Source organism: Myodes glareolus, chromosome 21 (assembly GCF_982192425.1).
Source record: "Myodes glareolus chromosome 21, mMyoGla1.1, whole genome shotgun sequence".
Taxonomy (NCBI): domain Eukaryota; kingdom Metazoa; phylum Chordata; class Mammalia; order Rodentia; family Cricetidae; genus Myodes; species Myodes glareolus.
Genome location: NC_142046.1, coordinates 60,400,775 through 60,416,169, shown reverse-complemented (window position 1 = coordinate 60,416,169; position 15,395 = coordinate 60,400,775). Strand labels below are relative to the sequence as shown.

The 15,395-nt window shown below is 40.9% G+C and overlaps 1 protein-coding gene and 1 long non-coding RNA gene across 16 annotated transcripts in view; one reads left to right on the top strand and one right to left on the bottom strand.

The window, feature by feature from the left end:
- The window catches only part of Pde1a (phosphodiesterase 1A), a 256,187-nt gene that overhangs the window by 185,590 nt on the left and 55,202 nt on the right, over positions 1 to 15,395 (top strand). For 10 of the 15 annotated variants that reach the window (XM_085680911.2, XM_085680915.2, XM_048425914.3 and 7 more), the window contains 2 exons: positions 8,546 to 8,728; positions 13,294 to 13,360. In XM_085680911.2, coding sequence (XP_085537037.1) covers positions 8,546 to 8,728; positions 13,294 to 13,360 — 250 coding nt within the window. Of the gene's footprint in view, positions 1 to 6,109; positions 6,362 to 8,520; positions 8,729 to 13,293; positions 13,361 to 15,395 lie in introns of those variants that run through there. The other 5 variants (XM_085680916.2, XM_085680918.2, XM_085680917.2 and 2 more) reach the window with 3 other exon arrangements.
- LOC148118740 (uncharacterized) lies at positions 7,393 to 14,323 on the bottom strand. The gene is made up of 3 exons (XR_015735878.1): positions 14,075 to 14,323; positions 8,528 to 11,958; positions 7,393 to 7,839 (listed from the first exon to the last, which is right to left on the bottom strand). It is a non-coding gene; the product is annotated as an uncharacterized LOC148118740 (long non-coding RNA).

The following is a 15,395-nucleotide window of genomic DNA, read 5'->3' as shown; positions in this document are numbered from 1 at the left end:
ACTGTGGGGTGCTCAGGTCCAACTGGGACATTTAACTCATACTTCCTCACCCCAAAACTCAAGATGCATTTCATAAGAAGAAGTTTGTAAGAGCCAGAGATGGTGTATTTCTACAGCCAAACAGTATGGTTGGGCATGGCAGGACCTATGCCCACATGAACGCATGTCGGCTCTGAATGCACACACAAGGCCTAGCCAACCTAAATCCCACATGGATAAAGGAAGTCCTGCTGAAAGGCAGTCAACAACTGATGGCTGCTGAGTCATGCAGAATCAGTTTTCTTCAGGTATGTGGTCCCTGAGAGGCTACCCACACTCCAGTAGATGGCCCTGCCATGCGCATATGGGCAGCACCCTGTGGGTTCAAAGGGTTTAAAGGCATGAAGGCAGGAAATAAAGGAAGTGAAGGGGTAGGGGAAGAATTGGAGGGAAAGGAATGGGAGAGCCAATTAAACAGTAACTCTGCCTTCATACTTCCCCTCGCCTCAGCCTGTCACTGTCTGTTCTGCTTCTGCATCTGTTGTTTTTCCTATGCTACTAGGTATATTTTTAAAATATGTAAAAATTATTTTCAGACCTTCCCCCACTGCCTTTTCATAGCCTTTAGAATGTGCATGTATATGTATGTAATATATGTGTGTGTGTATAAATATGTGTATACGTATATATGTGCATGTAAACATATGTAATATATGTGTGTTTGGAGTGTGTATATATATGTATATGCTCTCCTAAGTCTTCATATTATGCGTGTTTCAAACATTTGTGACACCATAATGCCAGTTCTTTTCCTATGTGTTTATAAAAGGAAATCTGTTTAGGCTAATTCACACAGGTGTGTAGCTAGCTGGGGCTCCCCAAGAACTTACTTTGAGAAAGGTGTGGCTCCAATCAACGTTCCCCCCTGTTTCTCCCCTCCATCCTCAGTGGCACCACTAGGCACGATGCTCTTCCCATCTCTGTTGTTCTGAGCAGGAATTGAGATTCACATAGGTGAGGCCTTTTTCCAGCTACTCAGGTACTAGGTGATGAAGCAGAGGATGCTTGGTAATCAAAACCTTGGCAATTAGCAGAATGTTAATCTTTGTGCCTAAGGGATGTACTCAAAGATGTGCTTTGAGCTAAAATTTCCTCGTGGGAAGTCAAGAGTCCACGGATAGGCCTAGGGCGGTATTCTGCTCATTTGATCCTCTCCCACTTTTGTCCCCAACACACTCCAAAAATAAAATCTTTATCCCCGATCTTCAAGTAACTTGATTCCATCTGAGAGCATTACTGGGACATGCCTGGGGCCCTTCCTGCCTGTCCCAGAGGACAGGACCTCCCTAAGTATGGACATCCACTTCCCTGGGTGAATACAAAGGAGCTGCCAAATCCTTCTTAAGCCGTAACTTCGAGAAGGCCACCTCTGACTTCACACTATCCTTAGCCAACCTTCTAATAGCCAAGATCTGTCTCTTGGGATTCTGTCTCTTGAGCTAATAACAGCATGACTGCCTTCTCCACCCAAATGGCCAATCCTGTGTTCTCTCATATACAATGATCATATTCTTACAGTTTATAGAAAATGGGGCAGGATCTGCTTTAAACAACCTCAAAACTTGAGAATTTGTGAGCTTTTGTCCTTTCTGGAACAGTATAGGGAATACATACATGTATGCATGCATGCATACATACATACATGAGCATGCTTTGATAGTAGCCTGGAAGATTCATTTCATTGTGTTTAGAACTGAGGGGGTAGGTTAGTGATGACAGAAATGGAATTTCAAATACACCTGATTCCCTCCTAGCAATGAATACATCACCTCCCAAAGTACCATAGGTTTCTGACATCTGCTATTTCTCTGGAAGAGAATGCTCCATATACCAGCTTTGCAAATAAATATAAGCTTTCTTCTGCCAAAAATTTACTAATAAGCTAAACTCTTATACATTTTTCCCCTTTTTAGATATTTGATAATTTTATACACACATAAAATGAGTTTTGACCAATTCTGCCTCCCATTTACGTCTTCAAATTCATCTTTTCTCCATACCACCAGTTTCCTCTTCCAACCAAGAATTTTGTAGATTATTTTTCTCTCTAAATATCAAAGTATAGACCAGCTGGAGAATAATGACCATTGGTGCTGTTACTTAATGGGAAGGCACTCTCTAGTCTGTGCACTTTGTAGGAAAATCATACATTCAAAATGAAGACGATCTCAACAGTTAAAGGCTCAGATGCCAAACTCAGACACTCTGTATCTCAGAATTTGTCAGAGCCACTGACTGAGCTTATCTCTTCGGGTTCTGTGCCCTTTCTGTTAATCACTAAAGTAGACAAAGGTGAAAATCTTCACCAAGGTAGTAATTTGAGTGCTGAACAAATTACAAATTTTGCCTTTTTTTTTCCTGGTTCAAAACATAAGCGATAGAGTTGATTGGAATCTCTGTGATCAGCTGGTTCTGAAATCCGAGTGAAAGACTGTTTTCATGTCAGGGTTTTTTGGTGGATAGGGAATTGGGAGAAGATGTTAGTCATCTCAGAGCACAGTCATGTTAATTAAATAAGCAACATTAATGGGTTCCTCTGTGAGAGAAACACTGACTACAAAAGATGTTGTCTATGATAGACAGGTGAGGTTCTCTTATCCTATATCCCAAGCATCCAAAAAAGGGCATCACGTGGAAGAGGTGAATTCAGCATCAGCCTCAGTTCTGTCTCCCTGAACATTGACTTCTACTTCCTGGTCAATGGTAATCTTTGCCTATCCCTCCCTAGAGGTGGCACGTCTTCATACTAGAGCATGTTTGGGATCAGTTTCCTTCTGCCTTTCACGGGTGCTAGGGTGCTGGACTCTGCTGTCATGTTCAACATGTTACTCTGAAGTATGTTGTGATCTCATTTCTCTAAATCCTCCATGTACAGAATTCCAAGCCATTATTTTCCCTTTCATATCCTTGCTCTTAAACACTACAGTGTTTGATGTACTCATTATCGGAACCTGCACCTCTCCTCCCTAAGAGGATCCAAGAATCAACTGCTTTTGAGAGCCAGCAGGTGGGTAGAAATCACACTGGGGTGGGGTGCTGAGCATCTGACTAGAAGGTGAGACCTAGAAACTGAGGACCTGAGCAGGACCGGGGGGTGGGGTGGGGTGGGGGGCAGCGGCAGCAAGGCAGCCACAGCCAGGTCCAGTCGTATCATACAAAGAGCTAGTTGACACTTCACATCTTAACTTTCAATAAGCCTTTTAAATATTGTAAAACTGAAGCATAGGGCACATAGTTTGTTCGCCAGAGAAATAATATCAAAATGTTGATTCTGTCTCCTGTAGAGAAATGTGTTCCTGCTCTGTGTTCACCAGACATTAGGGATAAAATGGATGAGTTAATTACTTCTTGAACTAAATGTTTTTTCACATAAATGGCATGGTAGATAAAAGGCCACTCTCCCAATCACACCCAGCATTTGAATTGTAATATTTAAGTTTAACCCAGGCCACCAACTTCCTGGAAAGGGCTGTGGCTCCCTGGGTGTGCCTGTTTTCCAAGAGTCCACTGCAGACAGAAATATTTTCACTGACACACAATTTTAAGAGTCAAAATCCCATGACCTCTCCTTCCGAGGCTGCCTCCTCCTTTATTCCCCTTTCCCCGCAAACTTTCTAGTCCAAATTATAAGTCCTTTGGGAGATGTGTCATCTTATTTGGAGAGAAATTTTGGCCTATAAATAGCTCCAAAGACTCACTTGATCACTGATCGGATGCAAGGTCAGTTTTTCTCAGTTCTCCAGTCCCCTTTCCACACACAGCCCTTGTCTGAGAATCTCTCTTTAATCTTTGCTAACTCTCGTTGGGACTAAAACCATCATGTCAAAGAGTGAAACATTTTTTAGAGGTCAACAGTGGTAGCATGTTACATGTATGTGCCTTATCGTTTCTTTCCTGTATAGCGCACTTTGTGGATTCGTAAGGAAAATACACCAATAGTTAAATTTTCACACTGCCTGCTTCTAAAATAGGAAGACTTGCTTCTTTACAACACTCACGGGGCAAATATTTATGTTCACAGTGCCTTCTAACGGTAAGATAAAGGACAATCAAACCATTGATACTTGGACCAAACTAAATTATATAAAATTTGGAAACCCATTTTAACAACCTCTCTTTGTACAAATTTATGCAAGAGGTGAAGAGAATGAAAGGAAAACAAAGTACCAGGTGTTGTGTTTCTGGTGACATAACCTTCTGCAAATATTCAGATATTTCCACATCTGAAGTGTTGCAAATATTCAGATATTTCCACATCTGAAGTGTTTATGATAACTCTCTGTCTACAAGAGTCCAATGATGTTAGTCCATATCATATTATGATTGATCAGATAAATATCAAATTACCCTGAGTGGTGCTAAGGGGAAGTGAATACCAGGGAGATTACAAGAAGAGAGAAGACACAGGATGAAGAAAGCTGGGAGTGAGAAGCAGATGCTGTCGGCTGTATTTGTGTATGACCCCTGACCCCAGCATGCAAGGCCTTCCTGTTTTACTCCACTATAGTCTTCGTCTTTGTGCTTCCCTCTCCTCCAGGATTCTGAATGTTTACTGACGTGAATGCTCTCTGACGACAACGATAAAGATGGAAAGGAACAGGCTGGTCGGATAAAGAAGAAAAGGGGGGTTGTGTTGGCAGGGTTGAAGAACCATAGGGGAGAGACAGGAAGGTATTTGTCAGCCCTTCCTGGAATTTCCACCGGCTTCTTCTGGTGCCCGTTTGTCACCTTTGGCTGTCTCTCTGTTCTCAAATATTTCTCTTATCCTGCCTTCCTCAGGGGATTTGCATTTGCTCTTCCATCTGTGTAGAATGACTTTTTCTTAGATTTTACAACCTTTAATTGTTTTTCTTTCTTTGGGTCTTAAATGACGCAACTCCTGATGACTGGATCCAAAGCAGTAGCAGTGTTTCCTGTCGTAGCAATCTCCTTGCTATCTCTTACAAAGAAGGACCATGCTGCATTTTCAAAAAAAAAAAAAAAGTTCTTTTGAGATAAGATCTTTCTATATGGCTCTGCTTTACCTGAAACTCACTCTGTAGAGCAGGCTGGCCTTGAACTCACATAGATCCACCTGCCCTTGTCTCCTGAGTGCTGGGATTAAAGTTTTGCAAAATCATTCCCAGAAGTTTTCAGTTTTTTATCATTTTATAGGCTAACAATAATGTTAATATGTCTCAAGAATATGGTGTTTAAATGTCTAATTTAGATAGGATTTTATTTATATATTAAAAGCAGATAAAGAAACAATATGCTCTCAGAAATCAATATAGGGCCAAGCCCTTACTGTGTGTCTGACTAATTTACCCAGGTAGTTACTCCACACTGCTTATACAGTGGAGAGGCAGAGAAGCTAACTGACCATCAGCAAGGCAGCCTAACAAGTTGAAAATTATAGAGAATTAATGTAGTCTTGAATCTCGGTGTTATCCCAACTCAGAGTTTTCTCCTTAAGGTAATTCCATCTTTTTCTTTAAGGTCTTCATCTGATTTGATGAGGCCTATGCATGTTTTGAAGGGTACTCTGCTCCATCTTCATGTTAAAAAAGCAGACTTTCATAGAAACATCTAGCTCATCATTTAAACATACTGCTAGGCCTCCTACCCTGCATTGTCTTATCTCAACTGGACCCCTGGAGAAGTATCTGTTGCTATTTTAAGATGTGCCTTTTTGGTAGACAATGGTGGATTCCCTGCTTTTCTCTTTTGACGTTCCCTTTCTTTATTCCTTTATTCTGTAATAAATAAAGATCATTCTTTCCCCTGAAATCACATGCTCTTTCTCAACGAAGATTCGCATGCACCGTAACTACAAATGGCCAGACTTCCGAGAAACACACCCCAGTGACACTTATTACGTCACCCCACCCGTTTGTCTTGTTTAGTCACCTGCCTTGGGCAGTTTGTGAGTTTAGAATATGCAGCCTTCCAGTCCCCAACACAAGTTTGTGGTGGAAAAGCTGGGCAGTGGTTACTATGCAGCTGGTGTTCTGTTTCCGGCCTCTGGTAAGAACTGGGAGGCGAGAATGTGAAGAACGGTGACATCATGTGATTACAGCACAATGGTTCCTGTTCCGCGGCCCCTGCTCTGTACCCTTGGCTGATCACTGCATAAGAGATAGTAGAAATGGCATAGTCTTCAAGTAATGAAAATTTCAAGGCATGGATCAAACTATCATGCTAAAATGGGCTAAGGAATCTGGCTTGAAATGGGCAAAAAAGCCGTAAAAAAAATTTACTTTGAATTACAGTGTCAGTGGTCTAGCACTAAATCAAACTCCTTCAAGCACAAGAAGCAAAATAAGCTGAAAAAAATCACCAAGTGAGTATTGATCAGCATGAATATTCTACTGTATGTCTTTTGTCTTATAGGTACGTGTAGTTTTGTAACTAGCGCGTAAGTTGTGTTCACTTTTACTATTTCATAAATGCATTTGTATTTATGAACATCATGAAAAATAAATATTGTGTACGTGTGCAGAAGGAAACAACACACAGAGGGGGGCCATTTAAAGGATCGTGCTGATTTACAGAGGGTAAGGTCAGAGATAAGCTGTGCCAAGCATATCTGGTTATTGATCTGCTGCCCTGTCAAGAAGACGAAGCTACTTTGTGTTCTGTGGACGAAGGAGTCCAGTCTATGTAGCTCAGTTTCCATCAAGTGGGAAAACTTTCTTTATTATTTCCAGTTCGAGGTCTTAGTAAGCTCTCAATTACTTACTCTGCCGGGCTTTCAGTCAGGATGTTTCCTCAGCTCCCTCCTCTGTGGCAGCTACGGGGCTTCTTATGAACCAGTCCATGCCACTTCCCAGAACTCAATTTACACTGTCTCCTTAAAACTCTGTTGATATACTGGGGTGGCAGTCCCCTGTGTTGTTTTGATTTTGTAGAGACAAGATTTCGTCTCCAGCTGGTCCAGGTTGGCCTCAGCCTTGCCATCAGGAGCCTTCTGTCTGGAGTACTGCAACACTTGGGTCCAAACCTGTGAATCTTCACCCTGATGTTAAAATTGGGTCTTGACTGGCCGTGATCCACCCGCTTAGAGGCTAGAATCCTGAAATGAGCTTTCAACAGAGCCCTTGGCATCCTTGCACACCATAGCACTGGGTTAAACAACTCAGATTAAAAGTATTCAGAAAAAGAGATTGCATCTGGACTGAATGTGTGCAATCTTTTTTCTTTATTCTCCCCTAAATAACACGTGTGTGTGTGTGTGTATGTGTGTGTATGTGTGTGTGTGTGTATGTGTGTGTATGTGTGTGTGTGTGTATGTGTGTGTATGTGTGTGTATGTGTGTGTGTATGTGTATGTGTGTGCATGTGTGTGTATGTGTGTGTGTGTGTGTGTGTGTAGAGAAGGGGGCATGTACATTTTATTAAGTATTATATGAAATGGAGAACTTATTCAAGGTAATCATGAGAGAGCGCATAGTTTATATGCAAAGTGGCTGATTATTTTATGAATGGGACATGAGCATATGAGGATCCGGGCATCCTAGGGGACAGAGAGCAGCCTTAATTCCCACGGAGATACTAAGAGAGAACTCCAACCATTTTTCTTTATTTTGCAGTTTGGTTTATTATTGCTCAGATGAATGTATATGATGTGTGTGTGTGTGTGTGTGTGTGCACGTGCGTGGATGCTACAATACACACATGAAGGTCAGTCTCATGACAATTTTCAGGAGTCTGTTTTCTCTTTCCGATGGGTTCTGGGGGCTGCACTTGGGTCTTCAGGTCTTCATGGCAAGTCCTTTACCTGCCGAGCCATCTCGCTGACCTTGTTTTTACAGTTTTTAATCTGTAAATATATTGTTGGAAAGATTATTTTAGAATTTTTTTTTCTTTCCTGAGATAGGATTTCTCTGCTTAACAGCCCTGGCTGTCCTGGAACTAGCTCTTGTAGACCAGGCTGGCTTTGAACTCACAGAGATTTGCCTGCCCCTGCCTCCCGAAGTGCTGGGATTAAAGGCATGTGCCACCATCGCTCAGCTATTTTAGAATTAAGTTATTTCATTAATTTAGAAGATCTTATTCAGTGAAACAGCATGTTTGCAAAACTTTTGGAAGCATCAAAAAATTCAAATAGCACTTGCTGACTGAGCTACGCAGAAGAATTAAATGGGAGTTGTCATAACCTCAACCTCTTTCTTCCCGTTCTGCTTGCTTTCTCAGTAACACACACTTACGAATTTTCCTTCATGTGTTTCTCTGTTTCAATCACCACTAGAATGGCATATTAATGAGACTAACAAACCACTGTTAATACTGTCCTTCAGTATTTGGGGAGCAGCAGATGCTATCATGTACCGTTTGATGCCTCCAGCAAGGGATCTACTTGAAAACTTGGTAGCTTCCCAAATGTTAACTCAGTTCTTTTAAACAATTCACGTTAAGGAACAGAGAATGCCGTACCGTTAAAAAAGAGAGTGAAAACATTGCGATGCATGTTTCCTTGTTAGTCTCTGCTCCCCTTTCCCAGTGTTTACCTCTGCGTGTGTTTGTAGAAGACTTCTTGACCCCGAAGATGAGCTCAGCGACATTCAGATTGACTCAGTTCCATCGGAAGTCCGGGACTGGCTGGCTTCCACCTTCACGCGGAAAATGGGGGTGATCAAGAAGAAACCTGAGGAAAAACCCAAGTTTCGAAGCATCGTCCACGCGGTTCAGGCTGGCATTTTTGTGGAAAGGTAAGCGGCATGGTTCGTGTCCCGAGGAAAGAGAATTCAAAAGGGCAGCACGCGCGTTTGGTACGTAGAAGTCCTGAGGGCTCATACTACACCGTCGCTAGAGGACACTTACCGTCCCAAGTCTAACCGGAGCGGACAGTTTGCACTTGTGAGGGCCATGGCCACAACAAAAGCACCTTGTCTTGATGTCTTCTCTTTTTTTCTAATAGGCTGAAAGAGAGACTGATACATATCCCACTGGAAACACACCTTTGTAGATAGCCGTTTACAAACAGTCCTAATATGTTCATGGGTTATCACTCAATTTCATATGAAAAAATTACAATAACCCATAAAATGAATCCTATAATAGGCAGTAATCTTTATTTCAAAGTCAAATGATTCTTTTTTTTTTTTTTTTGGCCTAAATTGAAGACTTCCCTCTTCCTGTTTCCATAGTGAGATCACATCTCTCTCACTTCCACTTTGGAGGAATTAGGCTTTCGTGTCACAGAAAGAAGTCCCCGTATCACGGAGGTCACCAGAGTTTCCAGCATCTGCACGTATTCATAGGGCCAAGTTTCATATGTTTTTAAATCATTAGAGAAAAGACTACTTTTCTTTCTCTGAAATGAGATGTCTCAGAATGACTGAGTATAAACATGTCTGGCAAAATTGAGAAGCATTTATCAGGAATTTCTCACGTTAAAAAGTAATGTGTTTAGTTATATGTAAAGTGGCAATTTTAATGTTTTTTGAAACTGACCAGATTGAAGGATGGGCAATTATTATACTTCAGGGCACTGTTTTGTTTTGTTTTTCGAGGCAGGGTTTCTCTGTAGCTTTGGAGCCTGTCCTGGAACTATCTCTTGTAGATCAGACTGGCCCCGAACTCACAGAGATCCACAGGGCACTGTTTTTGAGACAGTGACTGGTTAGGTCAGGCTGGCCCTGAATTTTCAGCTCTCCTGGCTCTCGTTTCTGGAGAGCTAGGACTACAGGCTTATGTCACCAAGCTCAGCCTCGGCACCCTTACATTTAAGTGAATTCTGGTCACTGTTTTCATCTTTCGATATTTTGAAGCCTCGTTTCCAGTCAAAAAAAATGATGGAAAAGATACTTTTGATTTTCAAAATGTAAGTGTAATTTCAAAATGTAATGTAAACGTAAGCATAAAAGAGTCCTATTGCAAATTCAGTTTAAAGATGTTAGGACCATAGTGTAACCCTTTCAATAGCTTGTTTCAGGAAGATACACCCTGAAAGCTCATCTAGTGAGTTATTATCCAAATCACTCAACTAGCTTCTCAGTCCCATCTGATTGACTTAAAAAAAAACAACTAAAACCTTAATAGAAAACTAAAGATATTCTAGTTAGTAACAGGGCATCACCTTCTTTGATGTATAGACTTATTCTGACAGAAGTCTGAAGCCAGCATGCTGGGCTGAGGAGAGTGTGCCTTTGTGTGAGAATTATTGATTTCCCATGGCATCAAATTAAAAACATCTAAGTAGTGTTGCACAGAGTCTCAGGTGAAGCCCCATGCTTAGCTTGCTGTGGGAATATAAGTTATCTTCCTTGTTAGAAAGTTTGCAAGCCGTGAAAACTGAAAGGCAAAGCAAAGTATGGATGAGAGCCAACTGAATGTGCATGCATTGAGACAAGGTTATGAATTCAGATTCATGCATGAACCTGGTAAGTTTCTATTTTTTTTTCATATGAAATATCATACAAATCAAGCTTCCTTTCTAAATAGAAATTTCACAACATGCAGAAGGTAACTAAAATAAAAGTTTAACTATTGTAAATTAGCATGCTTGGTGAGTGTAGAAGGAAAATCTTGATCTATCAATATCAATTACCCATTATTGACATTATTCATCTTGTATTTTTCAAAAGTAATTACTTTCAATATGGAACTAGAAGTCTCCTTGCTTCTCCTACAAAGTCGCTCTCCCAAGACTCAGCAGGTGCAGGCAATTGTTTGTCCAGATGCTACCTGGGACAGCAATGAGAATAGAAGTGGTGTCTTGGTTTCTTTAAAGGCTTGGAGTTATATCTCATAGTTTTAGAGAAACCTTCAAAAATAATCCCTGAGAGTTTCACTTGGGCTTTACCTCCTACTGGATTCCAGGAAACTCCTTAGTCTTTCTCCTGCATGTATGGCACATGACTTGTTTAATGAGACGGAAGGCGTTGGTGAAGATGTCTGTAATCCCTTGCATTTCTGGAGCGGTTGTGTTGCTTTTCTGTTTTATTTGCTCTAATATAAAATTTTTAATTTTATATTTCTATCCCTGATGATAGGACAGAGGGCTAACATAATAGAGAACTTTTTTTAAAAAATTTTGGAAATTTTTAAATTTGCTTTTAGAGGGCAATCATCCTTGCCTCTTTTCATTCCATGTTGTAAGTGATGCTCACATTCAAAGCCTATTTCCAAGTCGAGGAACCTCGGTGCTAGATTTTACCCAGCATGTATTTCTTTAGTCTTCACAGAAAGCTTGGGATTCTCCTTTTAAAAAATGAACTATTAAAGATTGTTCCAAATGCCACATAGCTACCAATCAGCTAACTGAAGATTCAAGGCTTGGGTTCTGTAGCCTTCACAGCCTCCCGTCCCTCCTGTGCCAGGAAATCACACTGATCCGATACTACTGAATGCTTTAAAGGTCCTTATTGTGTTGATCACTTCCCTGTTCATTGCTCCTTCTCAACCCCTCGCTCTTTTCTTCAGGACAATCCTTGGAAAGATAGGTAGATAAAGACTGTTTCCACCATGTGGTTGCTGGGAATTGAACTCAGGACCTTTGGAAGAGCAGGCAATGCTTTTAACCTCTGAGCCATCTCTCCAGCCCCCAATCTATAATGGGGTCTGATGTCCTCTTCTGGCCTTCAGGCATACACACAGACAGAATACTATATGCATAATAAATAAAACAAAAAAATTTTTAAAAAAAGCCTGTTTCCTCAGAATCCACAAGGAAGGGTCTTCTTCATGAACAGTCAGGGCTTGCTGAACCCTTTGTTGTGCGGTTAGTACTCTCCTAAGGGTTGGAGTAATTATACTTAGCTCCAGGGGGTAATTAATCAAAGCCTTTTGTTGTAAACCTTCCTGAAGGCTTCAGTAAGAAGGTTGCTGCTGTGCTGATCACCCACGTGAAATCCCACGATGACTTAAAGAAAACTGGAAACGGAAACAGGAAAGGGAAGAGTCAAGCTTCCGTGCCGACGGGTGCAGGAGGGGCTCCCTTTTGAGAAATTAAACACAATTCATTTCTGAGCTCCCATGAAGTCATTATTTAAAAAGAAAGCACAATAAATTACTTGTATTTTTACTATTATTTTTCAAATTATGTTTCTGGATTTTCAATTCATAGACCACAGATTCAAAAATACTTTAAAGTGTCCACAACAATTTTTATTCTTAAAAAATGGCAGAGTATTTTCCACCTGTTTCCTTCTTTCCTCCCTCTCTCCCTCCCTCCCTTCCTCTCTTCCTTCCTTCCTCTCCTTCTCTTTCTCTCTCTATTTTTTTTCCAAGACACGGTTTGTCTGTACAGCCTTTGCTGTCCAGGAACTCCCTTTGTAGACCAGGTTGGCCTTGAACTCAGAGATCTACCTGCCTCTGCCTCCTGAATGCCAGGATTAAAGGCGTGCGCCACCATCACCTAGCTTTCCCTGTACTAATATTGACCACATCTGTCATATTTAATCAAATTATAGTGTTTTCCTTATATTCCTGGGGCATCATAGCAATGTAGTCTAAGGAATACAGTTTTTTTGTGTGCCAGTTGGATATATAAAGCAAGAGACAGTTTATGTCTTTCCCGTACAATGGGGAATAGTCACAAATTGTTCACATTCCTGATAGAGGCCAGTTGCTTTTATTTGTGTTAGAGCATTCTTGACTAGATGCTACCTGATATTCAATTTTCATCAGTTAGCTTCCTATCCTACCAGAAATAAACAAGTTACAAATAAGTCAGAGTATACTGCTGTTGATATTATTATGGAACCGGAGAGAATATTTTCTCAGAATAATCTTTCTTAAATAATTTTAGACAATGATTTGAACAGTCTTGAGTTATTTTTGTTGATATAACCTTTTACAATATCCTTAACAAAGAGCTGTGTAAATTCTGATGGTGCTCTTTCCCACTGAGAGTAACCATTCAGAAATAAATAAATATAAATAAATGAATCTCATGTTCATGGTACTTAGCCTCTAATCTAAATTGTTGGAATTCAAATGGTCACAAGACAGGAATATTCTGCAGTCACAGATGGGGTGACCTGTGAAGAGTGTCATTGTACATGCAACGTACAGTCGACCTGGTCATCACATGAAGCTCAGGGAAAGCTGCCCTTTCCTAGAAACCAAGATCACTTCTCAGAGTTCCTATGAGTAGATAAAGCCACCCCGCCCCATGCCCCCATGCCCCATCACCCAGAGAAACAATGGCTGTTATTATCACCTTTGTCACAGGAAGAGATCTAGAGTTGTCTTTCCTTGGTTTTTGAGAAACACAGCTGAAGGTGTGGAGCGAAGGAATGCTAATGGTGCAATTTCCCCTCTTTCCTAGGATGTATAGGAAGAGCTACCACATGGTCGGGCTGTCCTATCCTGAAGCTGTCATAACAGCGCTCAAGGTGAAGCATTTTCCCTCACTTTCCTCTGTAAAGTAATCACAGACCTTTCTTTTCCCTCACGCGGCTGGGAGGAAAATGAGAGAGAGCAGGTCTTTGCTGCAACCTACATATTACAATGCAAAAATTCTTTTAAGCATTTGTTAAATGAAAAGCAGCCCAAGCTTTGACTCAGCCTAGAGTTCCACGGCATCTGAGTGACTTATGCTAGCAGTCAGTGCCTACCAACACCCTTCATGGTCACATGCATGTATGAACTGTTCCTGCAAGCTTTACTTACTCGGCTCCTGAACTCCACTTGGAGATGGCATTATTTTGAGAATATACACATATTCTTATGCTTCCATTATGTTTTAAAGAGGCATTTCAGTGTGTGTGTGTCGCGAGCCTTATTCCTGAGCAGGCATTCTGCCCTTACTTAGAGGTTTGCAAGTAAATACTCAGGATGACCACAGTGTTTGTTCTAGGAACAAGTTTATTATGCCAATAGTCAAATCTCCAGTTGTTACTATAGCAGGTGTAGGCAAACATCAAAACTATAACAATCATTTAAATCTCTAATTATTCCTATGGCAGATATAAGTAAACATCAAACCTATAACAATCCTAGCCAATCAATCACATCACACATTCAATCACATCACACATTCAGCAAGGGTTCCTATGTCCTAGGCAAGGTCTTCTATCCTATCTTACTGAGGCATTGGTGTATACGACCTGATAATGGTCCGTGGCTCTCAGCGTAGACCTCTGGATCAGCAAGTCTTGATCCGCAGGCAAGAGCTAGTTCTCTGGCTCTTGGAAGATCTATCAGCAAGTCAGCAAGTCAGTAAGTCTTGATCTGCAGGCAAGAGCTAGTTCTCTGGCTCTTGGATGGTCTCAGCTGTCAAGTTGCTGGTTCGTTGGATTCTCTATGACTGTTTCTGACAGTGTGTCTGGCAAGTCATTTTGAGAATGTCTTCTGGCCGTGAGCCTCAAGTTTTTATACTTTTCTGTGGCTACTTACTTTCTTAATTCTAGATTAACACACATGTCTGCTTATCATATAGTTACGTCACACTTATTCACCAGCTCAAACTCTTATCACCACTGCACACATTGCTTCATGCTTTTTAGTTTCATTTTGTGTGTCACTTAATATTGCATTTTAACAAACAAGGACTTGTTTGTACTTACAAACTCATAACATTTCACTTAATATTTCCTATTAATACTCCTGGACTTGTTTGTCCTTACAGACTCATAACAGTGTGTGTGTGTGTGTGTGTGTGTGTGTGTGTGTGTGTGTAACGAAACACAAAGAAGAAAATTATTCAAGATCTTAAGTCTGAGAAATTATAAAACTGATAAAGAAACTAACCAACAAAAACCAAAATTTTCTCGTCTTGTGTCTGGCTTCTCTTGAAACTGTCCCACCCACACCCCATATGTGATTGACACGTTGTGTGTGCAGGGAATGACTAGAAGTGAGGATTTGCCTGAGGAAGGTGCTGGCTCGCTCATCCCCACTTTACACAGGTGGACCTTACTCAAGTTGTTTGACCTGCAGGAAAGTCTTGCAGGCTACTCATTCATTCTAAAGTACCCCCCCCAACTTCTAATGATTTCAAGGACTCAACTCTGTCTTCTGAAACAACCTTATGGTGGTTTTCTTATATTAACTGAGAGATTTAGCCTTACTTTTCTTAAACCTGAAATTTTGAAGAGAAAGATTGAATCCATGGTTGTCTAATTAAAGCATGCACCGAGGACTGGTCAGTCTGACTTTTTCTCCCTAGGTCAGGATGTCAGAGAGCAGCTCCTTCCAGACACTTGAGGTCATTTTATAGAAGAGATAATGTTCACAGGGGCGAGAGAGTCGACTGTCATACATTGTTAGGAAGATACAATGAGAGGGAATGGACCCTTACCTAAAGGTTCACCAAAGGAAAGGGGTTACAAATTTAATGTAGGATGAAAAATATGAAATGCAATTTACATCAGGTCCAAGAAACAGGAACTTATTAATTAATTAATTACAAATAGAAACCTTAACTTT